The sequence below is a fragment of the Camelus bactrianus genome, chromosome 3 (genome assembly GCF_048773025.1).
Source record: "Camelus bactrianus isolate YW-2024 breed Bactrian camel chromosome 3, ASM4877302v1, whole genome shotgun sequence".
In the NCBI taxonomy this organism is placed as follows: domain Eukaryota; kingdom Metazoa; phylum Chordata; class Mammalia; order Artiodactyla; family Camelidae; genus Camelus; species Camelus bactrianus.
Window position 1 is genome coordinate 99,117,027 of NC_133541.1, and position 16,962 is coordinate 99,133,988.

At 45.4% G+C, this 16,962-nt stretch overlaps 1 protein-coding gene across 7 annotated transcripts; it reads right to left on the minus strand.

The window, feature by feature from the left end:
• Positions 1-4,425: 4,425 nt before the first annotated feature.
• ECSCR (endothelial cell surface expressed chemotaxis and apoptosis regulator) lies at positions 4,426-12,334 on the minus strand. 7 transcript variants are annotated; one of them, XM_010971716.3, is made up of 11 exons: positions 12,177-12,333; positions 8,780-8,815; positions 8,504-8,554; positions 8,283-8,342; positions 7,716-7,850; positions 7,279-7,326; positions 6,547-6,657; positions 6,051-6,149; positions 5,795-5,831; positions 4,943-5,039; positions 4,426-4,772 (listed from the first exon to the last, which is right to left on the minus strand). In XM_010971716.3, the coding sequence occupies exons 1-11, from the start codon at positions 12,235-12,237 to the stop codon at positions 4,764-4,766; spliced, it is 744 nt and encodes a 247-aa protein (XP_010970018.1). In that variant the 5' UTR covers positions 12,238-12,333; the 3' UTR covers positions 4,426-4,763. The 7 variants fall into 7 exon arrangements, with proteins under 7 accessions (XP_010970018.1, XP_010970020.1, XP_010970022.1 ...); XM_010971718.3 differs by lacking the exon at positions 8,504-8,554 and having other exon boundaries at positions 12,177-12,334; XM_010971720.3 differs by lacking the exon at positions 7,716-7,850.
• Between the last annotated feature and the right edge of the window lie 4,628 nt (positions 12,335-16,962).

Here is a 16,962-nt window from a genome sequence, read left to right on the forward strand (position 1 = left end):
TATGCTGTTGCCTGTTCTGTGCAAACTGTATGCTTGGTCCTCGATGGGTTTTGGTGATGCCGAACCCTACCTTGGGAACTTAAGAGCCAAGAAAGTAGAAAAGTGAGATTTATGTGGTTAGAGGGCAACTCCTCTGTCATAGCTTCATTAGAGGGACCCATAGGAGTCAGAGGCAGAGAAAAAAGAAAGGTGCAAGTATTGGAGATGGCATTAGATCACCATGTATTTGATGTGCCTTATCCTTCATCTATCCTATTTTACTCCAAGGCCCATCCGAGACTTTCCCCCTCCCTTCCACCCCAATTATTTCCTTGGTCTTTCTCCTTTTCTAAAGGACCCAGCCCTAGGAAATTAGTAAAAAGGCAATGAAGAAATATTCCTACTTTTCCCCACTCAGATTTGCATGGAGCCTAGCAAAGAATAAAGGCAGTTCTTCATAGGTGGATGGGTAGTGTCCTTACTGACTCATCCCTGCTGGTGAGTTGAGATGGCCAAAAATCAGGTCCACAAAAGTGAAAAATGATCATGTACATCCCCAAACAAAAGTTACTTGGAATTCATTGAGACCTTACTCAGGAAAACCAAATCAATTATGTCAACTTTGATATTAATCGAAAGCTCCTTAGGTAGTTGGAGTGGGGTGGGAAGATGTACAGCTCTAGACACAAACTAAAATGGTAAAAGCCTTCAATGGTGTGCAGTTCCATCTGTCTCTGCAGTCATGACTCTGGGATATATGAGCATCATTGTGTTCACAGAAGACTGGGTCTTGAAGAAGCCACTTGTGCTCTGCAGACCAAAGGACCTGATAAGGGACATCCTTTAGGTGGTTGAGTATTAGGAGGAAGTTTATTTGGTTTTGAGAGGCTAGACAGACTGCTCTAGGTGGACAGGGGAAGGTGGGATATGTCTTGAAGTCTAGGGGCACAGAGCTACAGTCTGGGGGTACTCAGAGATGTCAGAGTACCATGAAGTTTGAGGTATCATCTGGTTGAGAGTAGGGGTGGTAGAGCACTATAGGGGATAATTGGATTGAGAAGGGGTACAGTGAATTATGGGGCTACTTAAGAGTAGAGACCAAGTGCAATAATGCTGGACAAGATTTGGGAAGCCAGGGCCTCTTGGAAATGTCTGGTACCTCAACAACCTTTCCCAACACCTCTAAAACCTCACTTCCTCCTTTTCTAGACAGCTCATTTACTACTAGATCAGTAAAAAGTGGTTTAGCATTGCACCCTTCTCAGATATTGCCATGCAAACTCATCCTCCAGCTCATTTACACCTCAATTAACACTTCTGGATGAATTTTTCTATGATTATCACCAGGACTATCTTAGAACTCCAAACCTCAACAGTTAGAACACTTCTGTGCCAGTTTTTGATTCAGCATGCCAACCACTCGACAAAAATAATTCCCACTGTCAAATTCAGTCTCTGTTTGGTAAAAGAGGGAACTGTTGGCCCAGAGAGTTCAGGATGGAGGTGCCAGGGGAAAGCAATCAGCAGGAAGAGCGAGAGCACCTGAGAAGGAAATAAGGGAAGAGAAATTGGCACTTCTCAAAGAGGAGGTAGGTGAAGAAAGAAGTTCAAAGAGGTGAGAAAGGACACCCACAAATCCAGGGGGAGACTGCTGAGCAGAACCACACAGTTCTTCCAGCAGATTCAAATAGAACTAAGTAGTGCTAGCCTGGCTTTGGGAAACTGTATGCAAGAATTAGGCCGGGGGGGGGCCTGCAGTGGTTCTTCATCTGCTAAACCATTTTACCTAGAGCCAACCTCAGATTTCTATCAGTTTTCTCTACTTACTTTCAGGAAAACTTGTTGAACTGTAGTGAATTTTTGCTGGTGATACTGAGGTTTGCCGTGTATCCTATATGATTGATGTGCTGCCCCATCCAGTCCTGGAAGAAAGATACTGAGTAAATGATCCCTCTGTCCAACTGGGTCTGTGTGCCTGAGATGGTTTGTTGGTTGGCCTCCCATAGGATGGGAGAAGAAGTAAGAGAAGGACAAGCTACAGCAGCCACCCTACCCGAGCCACCTGTTCCTGCTTTGGGCATGTAGTCCTGTGTTAGAATAGGGAGGAAGTCATCTTGTAAATGGCCACCATCCTGTTGTCTAGACATCAGGGAAGAGATATGGTCTCAGGGAAGCTGCAGGGAGAAGCTATACTTGGATTTCCTGTCAGAGGTGGGTCTTGTATTTACATAAATAGTAGGATCTTCCAGCGGAGCCCCCTCTAATACAGTTTTCTGGAGAGAAGAGTTCAGCATTAACTGAATTCAACCTCAACCCCTTCCCAGAGTGTAGTTACTTGGCAACAGGAAAATCAACATGGTTAATGTGGTATTGCAATGTCAGTTTCAGGGTAAATACCTTTCAATCTCATATTAGTACCAGTTCGTCCCATCTCCCACGTATAAATACCTTAAGACTAACAGCTCATATTTGCAGGACATTGCCCAGAGTCAAGGGAAAGTTTGTGGCTTTATAATGGAGACTTCAACTGAGTTACCTAGAATGAAACCCATGTCTTTGACTTAATTAGTCCAGTATGATAAGCAGCTGAACTGAGTATCCATGGTAGTCCATAACAATAACAATTCAAACAGAATCCAGTACTTCTAGACATTGTTATGTCACCTGGAGTGTTCTATCCCAATGATGCATTTTTGTACTCAAACTGACTAGTAAGTCATGTGCTTTTTACAGTGTGCCTTAAATAAAATATATCTGACTTATTATTTTTTTAATGCTGTAGTATTGCTGTCATAGGTTGTACTCCAGGAAATAGACTTGGAGACTCTGAGATTTGCATGCTGAAGGTTTACTGGTGCTTCCGGGAGCAACAGCTGCAAAGAATAAAGGAAGCAAGATTAAGCAGAGGGAGAAATGAAAGCAAAGGTCCAGGTCTTCCTCTCCACCTCCACCCCCAACAATTAGTCATCAGCCAGCTCTGGGCCCTCAGCAGCCACAATCCCAGCAGCTGGGGGAACAAGGGTCTTGATCCTAAAGTGAGACTTGGGTGGTGGTACTCCACATTGTCTGCTATAATTGCCAACTAGTACTTCTAATTGCCAAGTGTCTCCACATTTACTATTCCATTTTACCTACCAAGTAGCTGTGAGGTAGACAGGGCCAGGGAGGGATCATTCTTCCCTTAATACACACTAACACACAGGAAAATTTAAGTCCAGAGAATGTAAAAGACTTGCCCCAAGATGCCCAAGACTTGTCTCTGGCTTCTACCCAGAGTGATCTCTACTCATAAGATTGTGTTCATTTTTTCTTATACCTGGAGTTTATCAAACTGTAGAATATAAGAACCAAAAAAAGATAAAGAAGGCCAAGTAGTCCAGTCACCTCACTCTAAAAATAAGAAAATAGACTCAGAGATGGGGATGATTTCACTAAAGTTAAGCTGTAAGTCTGTGGCAGAGCCTAGCCTTTTGACTGGATTTCCTGCACTCAAGAGCCAGTTTTCATGACCCCTGATGTGCTGAGCACAGTGTATCACATAGGAGCTACAGATGTGAGCAGTTTACAGACACTGCCCTAGAGGATTCTAGAATCCAGTAGGTTTCTTCAGGCCACGTGAATAGTTTCAGTGAGACATAGAGAGTAGAAATTTTTGTTCTACACTTTCTCTCACATATCACCTTGCAGAGTCTAAATTCGGGGGAAAAAATAGTATATTGTTGCTTCAGAATTCTGTGTTCTTCCTGTGTTCTAAACTGCCAACTGCCAGATGCTTCTTGAGCCTCATACAGATATACCCAGATGACTCTTCCACTGACCCTCCCCAACCAAGATTCATTTCCAAACCAGTGTCATGGTAGAGATTAGTAAGAAGACAGATAACTGCTTTCTTTTTCTTTCTAAATGACTTTACAGTATTTGTGACCCTTCATTCTGTTTCTCAGATATGAACTTCATAACTGTGTGTAGTAAATGGGATGGGTTTTGATTTACAAAGTTACAGATCAATCCTTGCTCCAAACCTTTTCAGTGCTATTCCCACAGCTAGGATGAAAGCGAGGCACGTCTGCCCGAGGGCAGGCAGAGGACATTAGTTCTCACAGTATCCAGCTCTCACCACCAGAGTTTCCTAGTCAGAATGTGTTGTGCCTCCTGTTCTCACTCTACAGATTTAACACTTCTTTACTGTGACAGTTGGTCACTGTTTACAACTTTTCTCTCCCCCTGTCGGAGTGGTTAATCAGTCACCTCATCCCTACTGAGCAAACCAGGTGAACTAAGGCAGACCTGACAAAAAGTTCTCTCCACCTCCCAGATTTCTCAGAGAGCTCCCCACAGGTGTAGAAACTTGTACACATGCCTTACCTCCAAAAGAAGCCCCCAGAGCTGCCAGAACATTCTGTTAAGAAATACCCAGGGGAAAGTAGACCTTAAAAGAAATTAGACTGCAGGCCAGAAAATAATTTTAATGCAAAGTAGAAGGGACCAATTCACTTTGTCATTTTCCTTGCTCTGGCTCTAAAGACTCCTTCCTGTGACTCTGAGAAGGTGGTAGGGGCAGGCTGTGCTTCTAGGGTGATTGTCCGTATGGGAAAGAGTCTCTCATACTGGCTGCTTGCTCCCAGATCTGGAGGAATGCTAGTGTCCTTTAGATCTGGGGGTAGATGTGAAACAATAAAATAATTTCTATTTGGTTCATGGCCTCTACCGATCCCATCGCTTTCCTCCTTAAGGTCACAGGGCAGCTGCATCATCCTCAGATTCATGGGGACCCATGATTGCTTTTAAAGAACCTGCAAAATAAATACATAATGAGGAAGGATGAAGTTATTGGGAGTGGTGGGGTAGGGAAGAGGAGAGAAGAGCCTGAGTCTGAAAGTATCTCCTTTTTGGTTAAGGAACTTGAGCCTGAAGGGAGGAGGAAGAGGAGGGGAACGAGAGGAAGGCATCAGGAAAAATACACCTTCTCTGCTGAGGCACATCCTTTGCTGTTATTCATGTTGATATTCTTCATGGAGATGAGGGTGATGCTGTCTTTCTCTCCGTTGGCTGTGGAGCAGCTGGCGTAGAAAGGGAACATGAGTTATAGAGAGGAGAAGTGGTAGGGCAATGGGGGTCAAGAGACTATTGAGGGTGTTGAAACTTCGATCTTTGTTTCTATAAACCTCTATTTTGGTGGTGGACTAAATGAAATGAGAATGTGCTTTGGATGAGGGTATAGCTCAAGTGGTAGAGTGCATGCTTAGCATGCATGAGGTCCTGGGTTCAATCGCTAGTACCTCCTCTATAATTAAACAAATAAACCTTAGACTTGTGTTCAAATCTTAGTTTTCCTACCTACTACCGTGTGATCTTGACCAAGATCTCTTGAGTCTTACTCTTTTTTTTTTATGTGTAAAATACAGTAATACCTGCCTTGAAGAATTGCTCTAAGCATCTGAGATATTATTACAAAATATCTACCATAGTGCTCGGCACATACAAGGTGTTCAATAAGTGATTCCTTAAATGAGTATCTTCTTATTTAAGGAGTAGATTAGAATCTGACTTCCTACATTCTTCACAAAAGGGTTATAGAGACTTGGCCTTGGGGAAAGTGTTCCAGTCCCTCTCCCATCACCCAGCCATTTCTTTTTAGGTCTGCCCTGTCCTCCCGTCCTGCCTACCTCTAGTCCTGGCCTCGGTGAGGCTGTCAGGATTCTGTATGGGTGTGGGTGTGTGTGTGGAGAAGGCAGGAAGTGTGGGTCCTACTCTTGGAGTGGGGAATTAAGAGATCAGATGGGTGATTCTTCCCTTACACTTCTGACACTCTTACCTTTCAGAGAGCCCTGAACTTCCAGGTTTCTGGGGATCTGTAAAAATGCAAAGGCACAGATTGGAGGTCACAGGCTGTAACTCAGAGTCCCAATGTGCCCCTCAAAGCCCACACAAGTGGACCCTCCCTCTTCATCTAGTGGTGCTTATGTGCCATTCCTTCCCTCAACTCCGGGCTGGGTATCAGTCTCAGAATCTAGCCCTGCATCCTCCAGCAAAGAGAGGCAAAGGGGGGCCATGAGGATCAGGGCATGTACCTTCAGACTCCTTGTTCTTCTGACACTTAAACCTTAGACTGACCACACTGACCAGGACGATCACCACAACCACCAGGATGACAATGAAGCTGATGACACCTGAACAGGGAAAAGAATGGGGTGAAGGAGAGGCAGAGGAAGGGCAAAATGGGGAAACAGGAGTCCAATTCTCTTTTCCCAGCTAAGTGCTGTGTAGACAGGCTCTGGGAGCAAAGTGAATTGCCGTTTTCTGCTGAATGATTGAGCTTTCATCCAGCATTCCCTGGCCAGAGTGGGCTCCTGAGCCCTGAGCCATCCTCCCTTAAGAACACAAGACCTAGTAGAGCTCAGAAGAGCTGAATGGAGGCCCAGTGGAGATTTCTTTCTACCAGCATCTTCATCAACCAAACCCTCCTGGAACAAATGGATGAGATTTGAACTTGTGTTTCCGGACCCAGAGTCCAAGTCAGTTCAAGGGTGGGGTCCCCTGCCACGCCCACCTCCTCCTCCTCCTCACCAAATGCAGCCACAGTGAGCACTGTCTCTGACGTGGGGCTGGGCAGGATGGTCGAGTCGCCTGTCCTCAAACTCATGGTAGATGATTTGGGAGTAACATTGTGAAAAGTGTCTAAAGTAGAGTAGGGATGGTTGAGTCAGTGAAAGACCTGACACAGCCCACATGTCCCCTCCCACTTCTCCCAGGTAAAGGACTGCAGTGAGAACTGATGTCCTACAAAGACTTCCTCCAACCAGATCCCATGTGGATGGAGGTCAGGACTGGTTGATGTAGAATCACGTGACTAGCATTGTTGGTTGCTCATGTTCCCAGTTCCAGAGAACTCTAGAAAGTTCAGGATGCTTCCCTCATTATGCATTTCCCACCACGCCTGTGGGGCCCAGAGGAAAGGAATTTACACTGCAGAGATAGGGAGCCAGACCAGGCAAGGGAGAGCCATGTGTGTTTTGCCAAAGGTTGATGTGGGAGGAAAGAAGGGCACCGGATGTTTGTGCCCAGGCACTGATCTAACAAGCCAGCTGCCAGTTAATGGGCACAAGTTTCTGACCCTCATAAAACTGAGGTGTGATCGCCCATCTCATTGTAGTGTGGGCCTGATTGCTATTCCAATTCCTTATCCTCACCTCATCCCAAATAAGTCTGGAATTGTGAAAAAAAAAAAATCCCAGAGCCAAGGGTAGGATGAGAGAAAGGGTCAGGGGACTCTTCATTGTGAGCAAAGACGGGACATACCTCCGCTTGTGCTGCCTCTGCTGCTGTCGCCGCTTAGAACACCCGTGCCTGCACCATGCAACAGCAGGGCTCAGATGGAGGGTGTCCACCCCCTCCCAGATTTCTCCCATGCTGCTGGGTGAAGGCCAACCTGCCCTGAGAATCGTGTAGCCCTTTCTTAACCTTTTTTTGCCTCCCTTTCCATCATTTTGGTTCTACCCAACCTTACCCCTCCAAACTTTTATCAGTCCTGAGTCCAGGCTTCTTTTACCTTCATCGTGACCAGTTCCTGTCTCTACCCACCCACCCAAAACCACTTTCATTCTCTCCCAAACCAGGGTGCCACTGGTGTGGATTCTGACGCTCATGTGGGGCAGGACCTGGGCCTCTTGAAGGAGGAAAGATGGAACCCAGGCAGCTATGACCCAGTGTTTTCACCCCCAGCTCCAGGTACTCACCAAGTCCTGATGTGTGCTTCTGTGGCTGGGACCAAGTCAGGCCCAGCAAGGATGGGTAGTGACCAGCCATGGTGCTGGAACTCAGAGTCACGGGTTTACCGGCTAACACAGTCGTGGGGACCTGTGAGGACTTCTCTGGAGGAAGTACGCATGGCCTGCTTAGGGCCTCAGCCAGCATGTGCACAGGGAGGGCTCTTTAGTCCCAAATCTGCCTTCGGTTTCTCTGGCCTTTACTTTGGCAGTGCCCTCTACCTAGAATGTACCGTAACACCCTCCACCCCACAGTCTTCATCTGGTTGACTTATTTTTTGAGCCTCAGCTTCAGGGACCGCTCACTCTGGGGTGTCTGGCCCCTAAGTCTGAGGTAGCTGACATTACCTGGGCTCCCACAGCACCTTCTGCTTATGTTCATCATGGTCCCTCTCACCCTGCTCTGTAACTGTCAATGTGACATCCTATTTACTTGTCTGGTCCCCCACGAGTCTATTCTCTTTTAGTGCAGAAACTGTGTCTGCCTCCTCATTGGCCCCTCCCTGGATGGCATTTGCAGTCTGAGCGACAGAGTACCTGGGGTGCTGGCGCTGGGCAGAGGGCTTGAACTGTTGGGCTTTGTGGAAGGACTGTCTCCTGCAAGTAGAGGTGGAGGGGAGCTGAAGGTGGGGAAGGTTTGGTGACACCACTCTCCCTCAGCCACTGGAGAACCCTTGGGCTCCAAGCAGATCTAAAGGGCTGGGGAGGGAACTGGGCAAGGGACAGGGCTTGGCTCCTCAGCAACCACACACACTCACCTGCCTTAGGGGAAGTTGGCTCTAGGGTTAGATTTTGACTGTTGAGGTTTCCTGAAACAGATCATCTGAGACTGAGGGTCCGCTGCTCCTATTGCTCCGTCTCCCTGTCTTCTCTATAGCTGGTGTTTTCTAGTCTTTCTCCCTACCCCACCCCAACCCCCAACCATCCATCTCTCTCCCTATTCAAGGCATGTTAGAGACTAGTACAAAACTGACCTAGAGCTCTTTCCACTCTTCCTAAAGGCTAGAGTAGGTCCTGTGTGTTTTTGGTCTTACCCTGAGGGCTAGTTGTCGTGGGCAGGGAGTTGTGGCCTGAAAGAGAAAGCAAAATGTGTAGATTAGCTTGGTGAGCTTTCTGCCCAGCACATCCCCCAGAGAAGAACCCAGGCCTTTTGGCTTTCCCAGCCTCCCATGCTGGAAGGTGGACACACTTGGTAGAGGACTAAAGGATGTGACTCCAGCTCACAGTGCTGGCTTCCTTTGAGACTGTGACTCAATGGCACAATCACTACCACGTCATGGCTCAGTGTCACAGAGTCCTTTCCTGTCTCTTCAGTCCCATGTGGCTTTTATAACAACCTGACACAAGGTAGGGGGAAGGTTATTTCAAAGTAGTGATATTTCCAAGGACAGAGGGCCAGTGACCTGCCACGTTTCGACAAGGACCCAGGACTCCAGGTCTACAGGCTAGCGTTCTTGCTGCACTACCATCGAGCCATCTCTTTTCCCCTGTGAATACTGTTATCCTGCTCCTGCCCTAAGGGGAAGGGATGGAAAGATGTGGTGAATAAAATGGGGTTCAGGATTGGGGTTGGTATCTGGGCTATCTGCCCTCCTCCAGCTGAAAGGAATGGCCCACACAGGAAGCAAGTTCTGAGGCAGGAAATCTCTAGAATAAGCAACCAATTTACTCTAATAGATGAGGCTACTTCAGAAGTGGTCTTTGTTAACACAACATTGTAAACTGACTATACCTCAATAATAAAAATAAAAATATAAATAAATGATAAATTAATTAATTTTAAAAAAAGAAAAAGAAAAAGAAAAATGGTCATTGTTAGCCAAACCAGGGGAGCAGTCAATTACCAGGAGGCCTCAGTTGCAAACCTCATTAGCTTTCGAGTCTGCACTTGCGTATGCCTATAGGCCCCTAGGCAGATCCCTAGGCAGATGTGCGTGTGTGCTTGTGTCCCCTACATGTGTGGGACCTGAAAGGTCAGGTTGTGTTTGCTCATTTTCCACAATGAAATCATTCTTGAAACCTGTGAACAATGTGAAAGGAAAACAACGTGGGGAAGTGGAGCCGCCCCGCTGGGTTCCCGTCCTCTGCTCAGGCTGGGACTGCAGGCTCTGGCCTGGCCCTCCTGCTCCCAGCGCCTCATCATCAGGGAAGCACCAAGCCTGGGAGCCCAGCGCCTGGGTGAACAGAGGCAGCTGAGGGCCAGGGGCCCACCCAGCCTGGGGCAGCCTGCTGGTCTGTTTGTTTTCTTTAGCCACTGCCTTCCACCATAGGGCTATCGTTTGGATAGTGTGCAATTAATTGTTTCCAAGCCCAAGCTTGCTCAGAACCTGAGTCGCGTTTTTCCAGGTCACCATCACTCATAGCCCCATTCCGTCCTTGGGTGGGAGCGTTAAGAGGGGAGTTAAAACTTTTAGGTGCCCTAGCCTAGAGAGAACTCTTCTCAGCTGAAGATGAACACTCTCAATCTGAGGCATTTCCTAAAAAAGGTCTGTCAGTTATTGATCAAGCATATCTAAGGTACTATCTAAGCTCTATAATGTTATGACTTTAGATTTTAGTGGGAGGGCACAATTCACTGTCTTCCTGCATTTTTCTAGAAGCAAAACTAGTATCTCTGAAGGAGTTCCAAAGTCACAAGCTCCATGTCAGTAGCCTACTCTCTCTTTGTCTCCTGTCTCCCCTCCCACTACTGGAACGTTTTGTCAAGAGTAGATTCCTCTGTGAGTAGAGGAGAGACTTAGGGAGCACCTGTTTCTACAGGCCAGGGTGCCTCTGACCACTGAGCATGCATACAGTGGAAGAACACTGGCCACAGTGATTTCTTACTTTCCTGTCTCTCCTCCTTAATCCCTACCTCTTTATTCCCTTCCAGCCTCTCTCTTCCCCCTCTTCACCACCACCATACTGTTTTCCTCATCTGCTTAGTTTAGTCGTTAAAATCATGGATTTTGGAGTCTGACAGTCTTGAGCTCAGGTCCTGACTCTGTCACTTACTATCTGACCTGGGCCTCAGTTTTCTCTTCTTTAAAATGCAAGTGATTTTAGTACCTCATAAGTGTCTATGAAGATGAGAAAATGCATATAAAGCACAGTGCCTGACCGTTCATGCTTAAGAAATCCTGGACATTTTTATTTCTGCCCCCTTCTCTCAAATTCTCAGTTTCAAGTCTGCCCTGACTCCATGTCTCCACAGTCAAGTCCCTCTGTGGGCCTGGATGTCCTCAAAAGGATTCCTCAGTCCACCAAAATGAAAGTGAATGCTCTGAGATCTTGAGATGAGAGGTTAGGCACTCAAGGGTGACTATGGCTCAGGTAGAGTCACTCAGGGCATTCTTAGCCCTGGCGCTTGCCCTGAGACAGGACAGCGGGTAGGGAGGCTGGGAGAAGCCTAGGTTTGTAAAAATGCCCCCTCATGAGTCTCAGCTTCTAAATCTCTGCCATTTCTGTAGTTTCTACAACAGCCTAGTCCCCCAGTCCCAGATCACATGTGTGACTCTATCCTGAGGAGGTGGGGGGTGGTTTAGCAATAGGGATCAGAGTTTTACCCCCAGTACTTGGGCTTTTAGAGAGATGTCTGACCTCTCCAGGAGACAGAGCGTTCAGGTACTCAGGCCCTCTCACCCACTACCAAGAAAAGGCCATCTTCTCTCCCCATCCAAGCACTCTTAAACTCTCTTCTGCTGCTTTGAGCACATGCTCATAATCCTCCACAGAAGACCTGTGGAGGGTGAGGTGGGGGTGGGGATGGATGACCTAAGGGAAGTTACTGCCCTGTGAGTCACAGTCTCCTGGATTTCTCATGGCTCCCAGCAACTTCTCCCTAATTAGAGGACTCCTATGAGCTACTTCACAACTCGTCAGCTAGTAGAGCCCTATCTGAGAGGTGTTGTTCCCAAGTCTTCTACTCTGGGGGGTCATTTCATCTAGCCCCCTAGATAAAATGTGTACATCTTCTTTGGCAAATGGCTCTTTGTATTTAACCTGAGTCCCCCTTGCTGTGATTTGAGCTTAAAGTCAATATTTGGAAATCCCAGGTTTTTACTCCTCATACAAGAGAAGACAAAGATGACATGGAAAGCCCAAGGTACAGACAGTTTTGTGCTAGGACATCCTAGAAGGAGCTTTCTAGCCTCAATATACCAAGACAGTCACTTCCCACATTTCAGGAGATCTGCCTCTGTGGGGGCTCTAGTTCACCCCGAAGTTTTCCCACAAAAGTGTTTAACCATATCTGTATTTTACTCCTGCCTGGGAAGGACTGATTCTCAAGCCAACTGATCCCCTTCAAGAGAAGGCTCTGGAATTTCCCTCTGGGCAGCACAGCCCTGGATGGAAAGCCTGTGCGGTGGATGTCCTGACGGAGGGACAGGTGCCCAGGACTGCCAGCTGCGGGAGAGGAACTGCTGAAGGGTGGTGGCCGGTGGCTCTTACCTTGGAGCAGGAGGAAGCCCAGGATGGCCCAGCACAGCTGCGTTTCTCCGACACTCCCCATGTCAGCTGGGTCTGTGGCAGGCAGGCAGCCGCTGTGTGGAGGCTCTGTCCATAGTGGAGAAGAGAAAGGGAGTGCTGGGGCGGGGTGGGGGGTGGGGGCTGGCTCTCCAGGAGCTTCCTGTCAAAGAATGGAAGGAAACAGATTGGGACTGGCTCCAGGGGACGTACTCAGCCCAGCAGCCCAGTTGAAGATGTAAAAACAGCAGTGACTGTGCCCAGGCTCCTCATGGCCTGCGCTAGGGCCACTGTGGTCTCCTCCAGGGCTGTGTACAAAGGCCAGTGATGGCGACCTGGACCCATGCCCCCTCTCTTCCTGTCTGTGGGGTCCATTGGTTCCTCCACAGGCCAACTGGAGGCTTTCGAGGAGTGTAACTGCAATCCCTCCCCCTTCTTGTAGGTCCTGTTTCAGCGCATGATTAAGCCCTAAAGCTCAGCCCACAGCCGCCCATGCCCATGCTCTGTAGACTGAATTCTCCACATGCCTCGCCCTTCTCAGAGCTCCCAATGTAGATGGGACTTCCCAATATCTTTCAGGGAGGCCTTACAAATATTATTGTTCTTCTGAATAGAAAAACAAGAGGACCACATTCTTCTCCCCTCCAGGGGGGAGGTAATTAGGTTTATTATTATTATATTATTATTATTTTATTTTATTTTGTTTTATTTTATTTTATTTTTATAGAGGAGGTACTGGGGATTGACCTTATGCAAGCTAAGCATGAACTCTACCACTTGAGCTATACCCTCCCCTCAACAGGACCACATTCTAAGCATCCCTCCCTCAGCCCTCCCCTTACCACTGGGTCAGGGGTTCCCTGTGCTGCAGCAGCACCCTGACCTTAGCATTCTGCCAGCACTATCCCACGATACTCTCTCCCGCAGACACAGGTCAACATTATCACCTTTCTTCATTATCCCTACACCTGGCACAATGCCTGACATGTAACAGGTCCTCAGCACCTATCTGTTGAACTAAACTCAAAAGATTTAAGAGCAGAGAAATGTTATACACAGTCTTTTTAATATAATTGTTGTCATTGTTGTGGATTTCCTTCCAATCTATGCCTTCCAGTGACAATATGCATATTTATATGCAATCATTTATATGATTGGTGTCCTTTTCTCCCTTACTTTTTATTTTTAAAATAAAGATTTTATTTTGAAGCAATCACAAATCTACAGAAAATTTACAAGTACATAGAACTTTTTTCCCTGAGCCGTTTGAGAGTAAATTGCCAACAGAATGCCCCATCACCCCCAAATATTTTAGTGTATTTCCTACAAACAAGGACAGTCTCCTACATAATCACAATGTAGTCATAAACATTAGGAAATTGATACTGTTATATTAATACCATATAATTCTCAGATCCCACCCAAATTTTGACAGTTGCCCCAATGATGTACATTACAGCAAAAGGGTCAAGTCCAGAATTACTCATTGTGTCTCTTTAGTCTCCTTCAATCTGGAATAGTCTCTTAGTCTTCCCTATACTTTCTTGACCTTAACACTTTTAAAGGTTACTGTCCAGTTATTTTGTACAGTGTCCCTCATTTGTATTTGTCTGATGTTTCCTTGTGATTAGATTTAGCTCATGCATCTTTGGTGGGAATGTCACAGAAGCAGTGTTGTGTCCCTCTCTTTGCATCCAATCAACTGGTACACAATTTTTTTTCCATTAAACATTTTTTAAATTAATTTATTTTTTATTGAAATACAGTCACTTTACAATGTTGTGTCAACTTCTGGTGTACAGCATAATGTTTCAGTTATGCATATACATACATATATTCCTTTTCATATTCTTTTCCAATATAGGTTACTGCAAGATATTGAATATAGTTCCCTGTGCGATACAGTAGAAACTTGTTGTTTATCTATTTTATATTTGTTAGTTAGTATCTGTAAATCTCCAACTTCCAATTTATCCCTTCCCATCCTCTTCCCCCGCTGGTAACCAGAAGTTTGTCTTCTACGTCTATGAGTCTGTTTCTGTTTTGTAAGTAAGTTCATTTGTGTCAATTTTTTTAGATTCTACATATAAGTGATAATATATGGAATTTTTTTTCTCTTTCTGGCTTACTTCACTTGGAATGATGATCTCCAGGTCCATCCATGTTGCTGCAAATGGCATTATTTTATTCTTTTTATGACTGTGTAGTATTCCATTGTATAAATATACCACAACTTCTTTATCCAGTCATCTGTCAATGGACATTTAGGTTATTTTCATGTCTTGGCTATTGTAAATAGTGCTGCTATGAACATTGGGGTGCATGTGCCTTTTTGAATTAGAGTCCCCTCCAGATACATAGTGTATAATTTTGATTTGTTCTATTACCGAGGTATTCACTTGATCACTTCCTTAAAGTGTTGCCTACCAGTATATTAGTTTCCTGTGGCTGCATAACAAATTACTGTTGATAGTGACTTAAAACAACAGCAATTCATTCTCTCACAGTTCTGGAGACCAGAAGTCAAAGTCAAGGTTTAGCAAAGCCATACTCCCTCTAGGATAGAAACCATTCCTTGCCTCCTCCATCTTCTGGTGGTTGTTGGGCATTCCTTAGCATTCTTTGATTTGTAGCTGCATCACTTCAAATCTGTCTCTGCCTTCAAATTGCCTTCTCCTCTGTGTGTCTCTTCCAAGGACACTTGTCATTGAATCTAGTGCCCATTGGGATAATCCAGGATGACATCCTCATCCTAAGATCCTTAGTTTAGTTATACCTGCAAAGACCTTTTTTTCCAAGTAAGCTAACATTCACAGGTTCTGGGGATTAAAATATGGACATATCTTTTTGGAGGCCACCATTCATGATTATAGCCAGCTTTCTCCATTTTAGAGCTAGTCTTTTCCCCTTTGTAATTAATAAGTATTTTGTGGGGAGATACTTTGAAACTGTGTGAATATTACACATTAAAATCATCATTTATTATTTTGATGCTCAAATTGTCCCTTTTTTGGTCACCAGGAGCCCTTTCAAGCTGACTTCTGTATCCTTTCAACATGTCTCTATCATTCTTTGAGCACTTCCTTACTTTCTGGGATGATGAGGTGTTCCAAGTTCATCTTGTGTTTTATCTGCCCTGGCCCTGGAAGCTATTTTTCCAAGGAGCTCTAGTTCCTTTTAGTGGTAAATGGTATTTAGAAACAAGATCCAGGTAGTGCATGTGCTCATTGCTACTAGGAGGTAGCTTCTCCAAGGCCCTTCTCTGAAATCTGGCTTCCATTATCCCTACTGGATCACTCTTTTTGTAGTCAAGCTCCTGTGTCTGCCACCACCTTCACTTCACTTATGTCTTCCACCCCACACTCAGGCTCAGACCTTCCACGATGGGCCCTTCCCCCACCATATTGATGCCTTCCTCACCCCTTGTGGGCCCTGACATCCTGCTCTGGGCCACTGTGCCCCTACTCCATAGGCACATTGCCAACCTTCTTCTGCCTCACCTTTAGGACTGAATTATGCCAGAAGTAAGGGAAAGGAAGAGGAGAATTTCCCCTTATTTTCAAATCATAAGCATTTTCTGCTGGGTCTCAGTCTTCACAGTGATCGTTTTTTAACAGCAATGTATTTACTGTCTGTGATCAATTTAATCATCTCCCTGTTTTTGAACATTTAGGCTACTCTCGTGTTTCCTTTTATAACTGATACGGTCATGAGCAGCTACAGACCTATCACAGTGATGTTGTTATTGTTGTTTGCGCCATTCTAACAGGTGTGTACTTTTTCATTGTTTTTTTAACAGTTTTATTGAGATATAATTCACATATTGCTCTAGGCTAAAGGTTTGTGTTCCCTCAAAATTCATGTATTGAAGACTACAAACAGAAAACAAACTGTGGTTACTGAAGGGGAAGGGGGTAGGGGAAGGATAATTAGGAGTTTGGGATTAGCAGATACACACTACTATCTATAAAACAGATGAACAACAAGGGCCTACTGTATAGCACAGGGAACTATATTTAGTATCCTGTAATAAACCATAATGGAAAAGAGTATGAAAAAGAATATATATATGTATAGCTGAATCACTATGCTGTACACTATAAACTAACATGACATTGTAAGTCAACTATACTTCAAAAAAAATAATAGTATGTTGAAATCCTAACTCCCAAGTTAATGATACTAGGAGATAGGGCCTTTGGGAGAGAATTGGGTCACAAGGATAGAGCCTTCATGATTGGGTTAGTGCCGTTTTATAAAAGAGACCCCAGAGACCCCCCCAGCTTGCCCCTTTCACCATGTGAGGATAGTGAGAAAGCACCATCTGTGAACAAGAAGTAGGCTCTTGCCAGACACCACATCTGCTTGTCTTGGACTTCCCAATCTCCAGAACTGTGAAAAATAAATCTCTGTTGTTTATAAACCACTCAGTTTATGGTATTTTGGTATAGCTCAAATACACTAAAACACATACTATACAATTTGCCTATGTAAAGTGTACAATTCAGTGACTTTTAGTATATTCAGACTTGTGTAACCATCACCATAATCAACTTTAGAACATTCTCAGTACCCAACAAAGAAATACTTCACCCCTTACAAACCTACAGCTTTTCATAAGAAGACTGGAAGCAGGGTCTGGTTGAGATGGGTAGCCCTTGCTCTTGGCTTACCTCCAGTGAGCCAGAGCTTAAGATGAGCCCCAAAAGTCACCAGCTATCAGACCTTCCCTAATGTGGCAACCTCCCACTAGCCTGTGCAGAATGTCCAC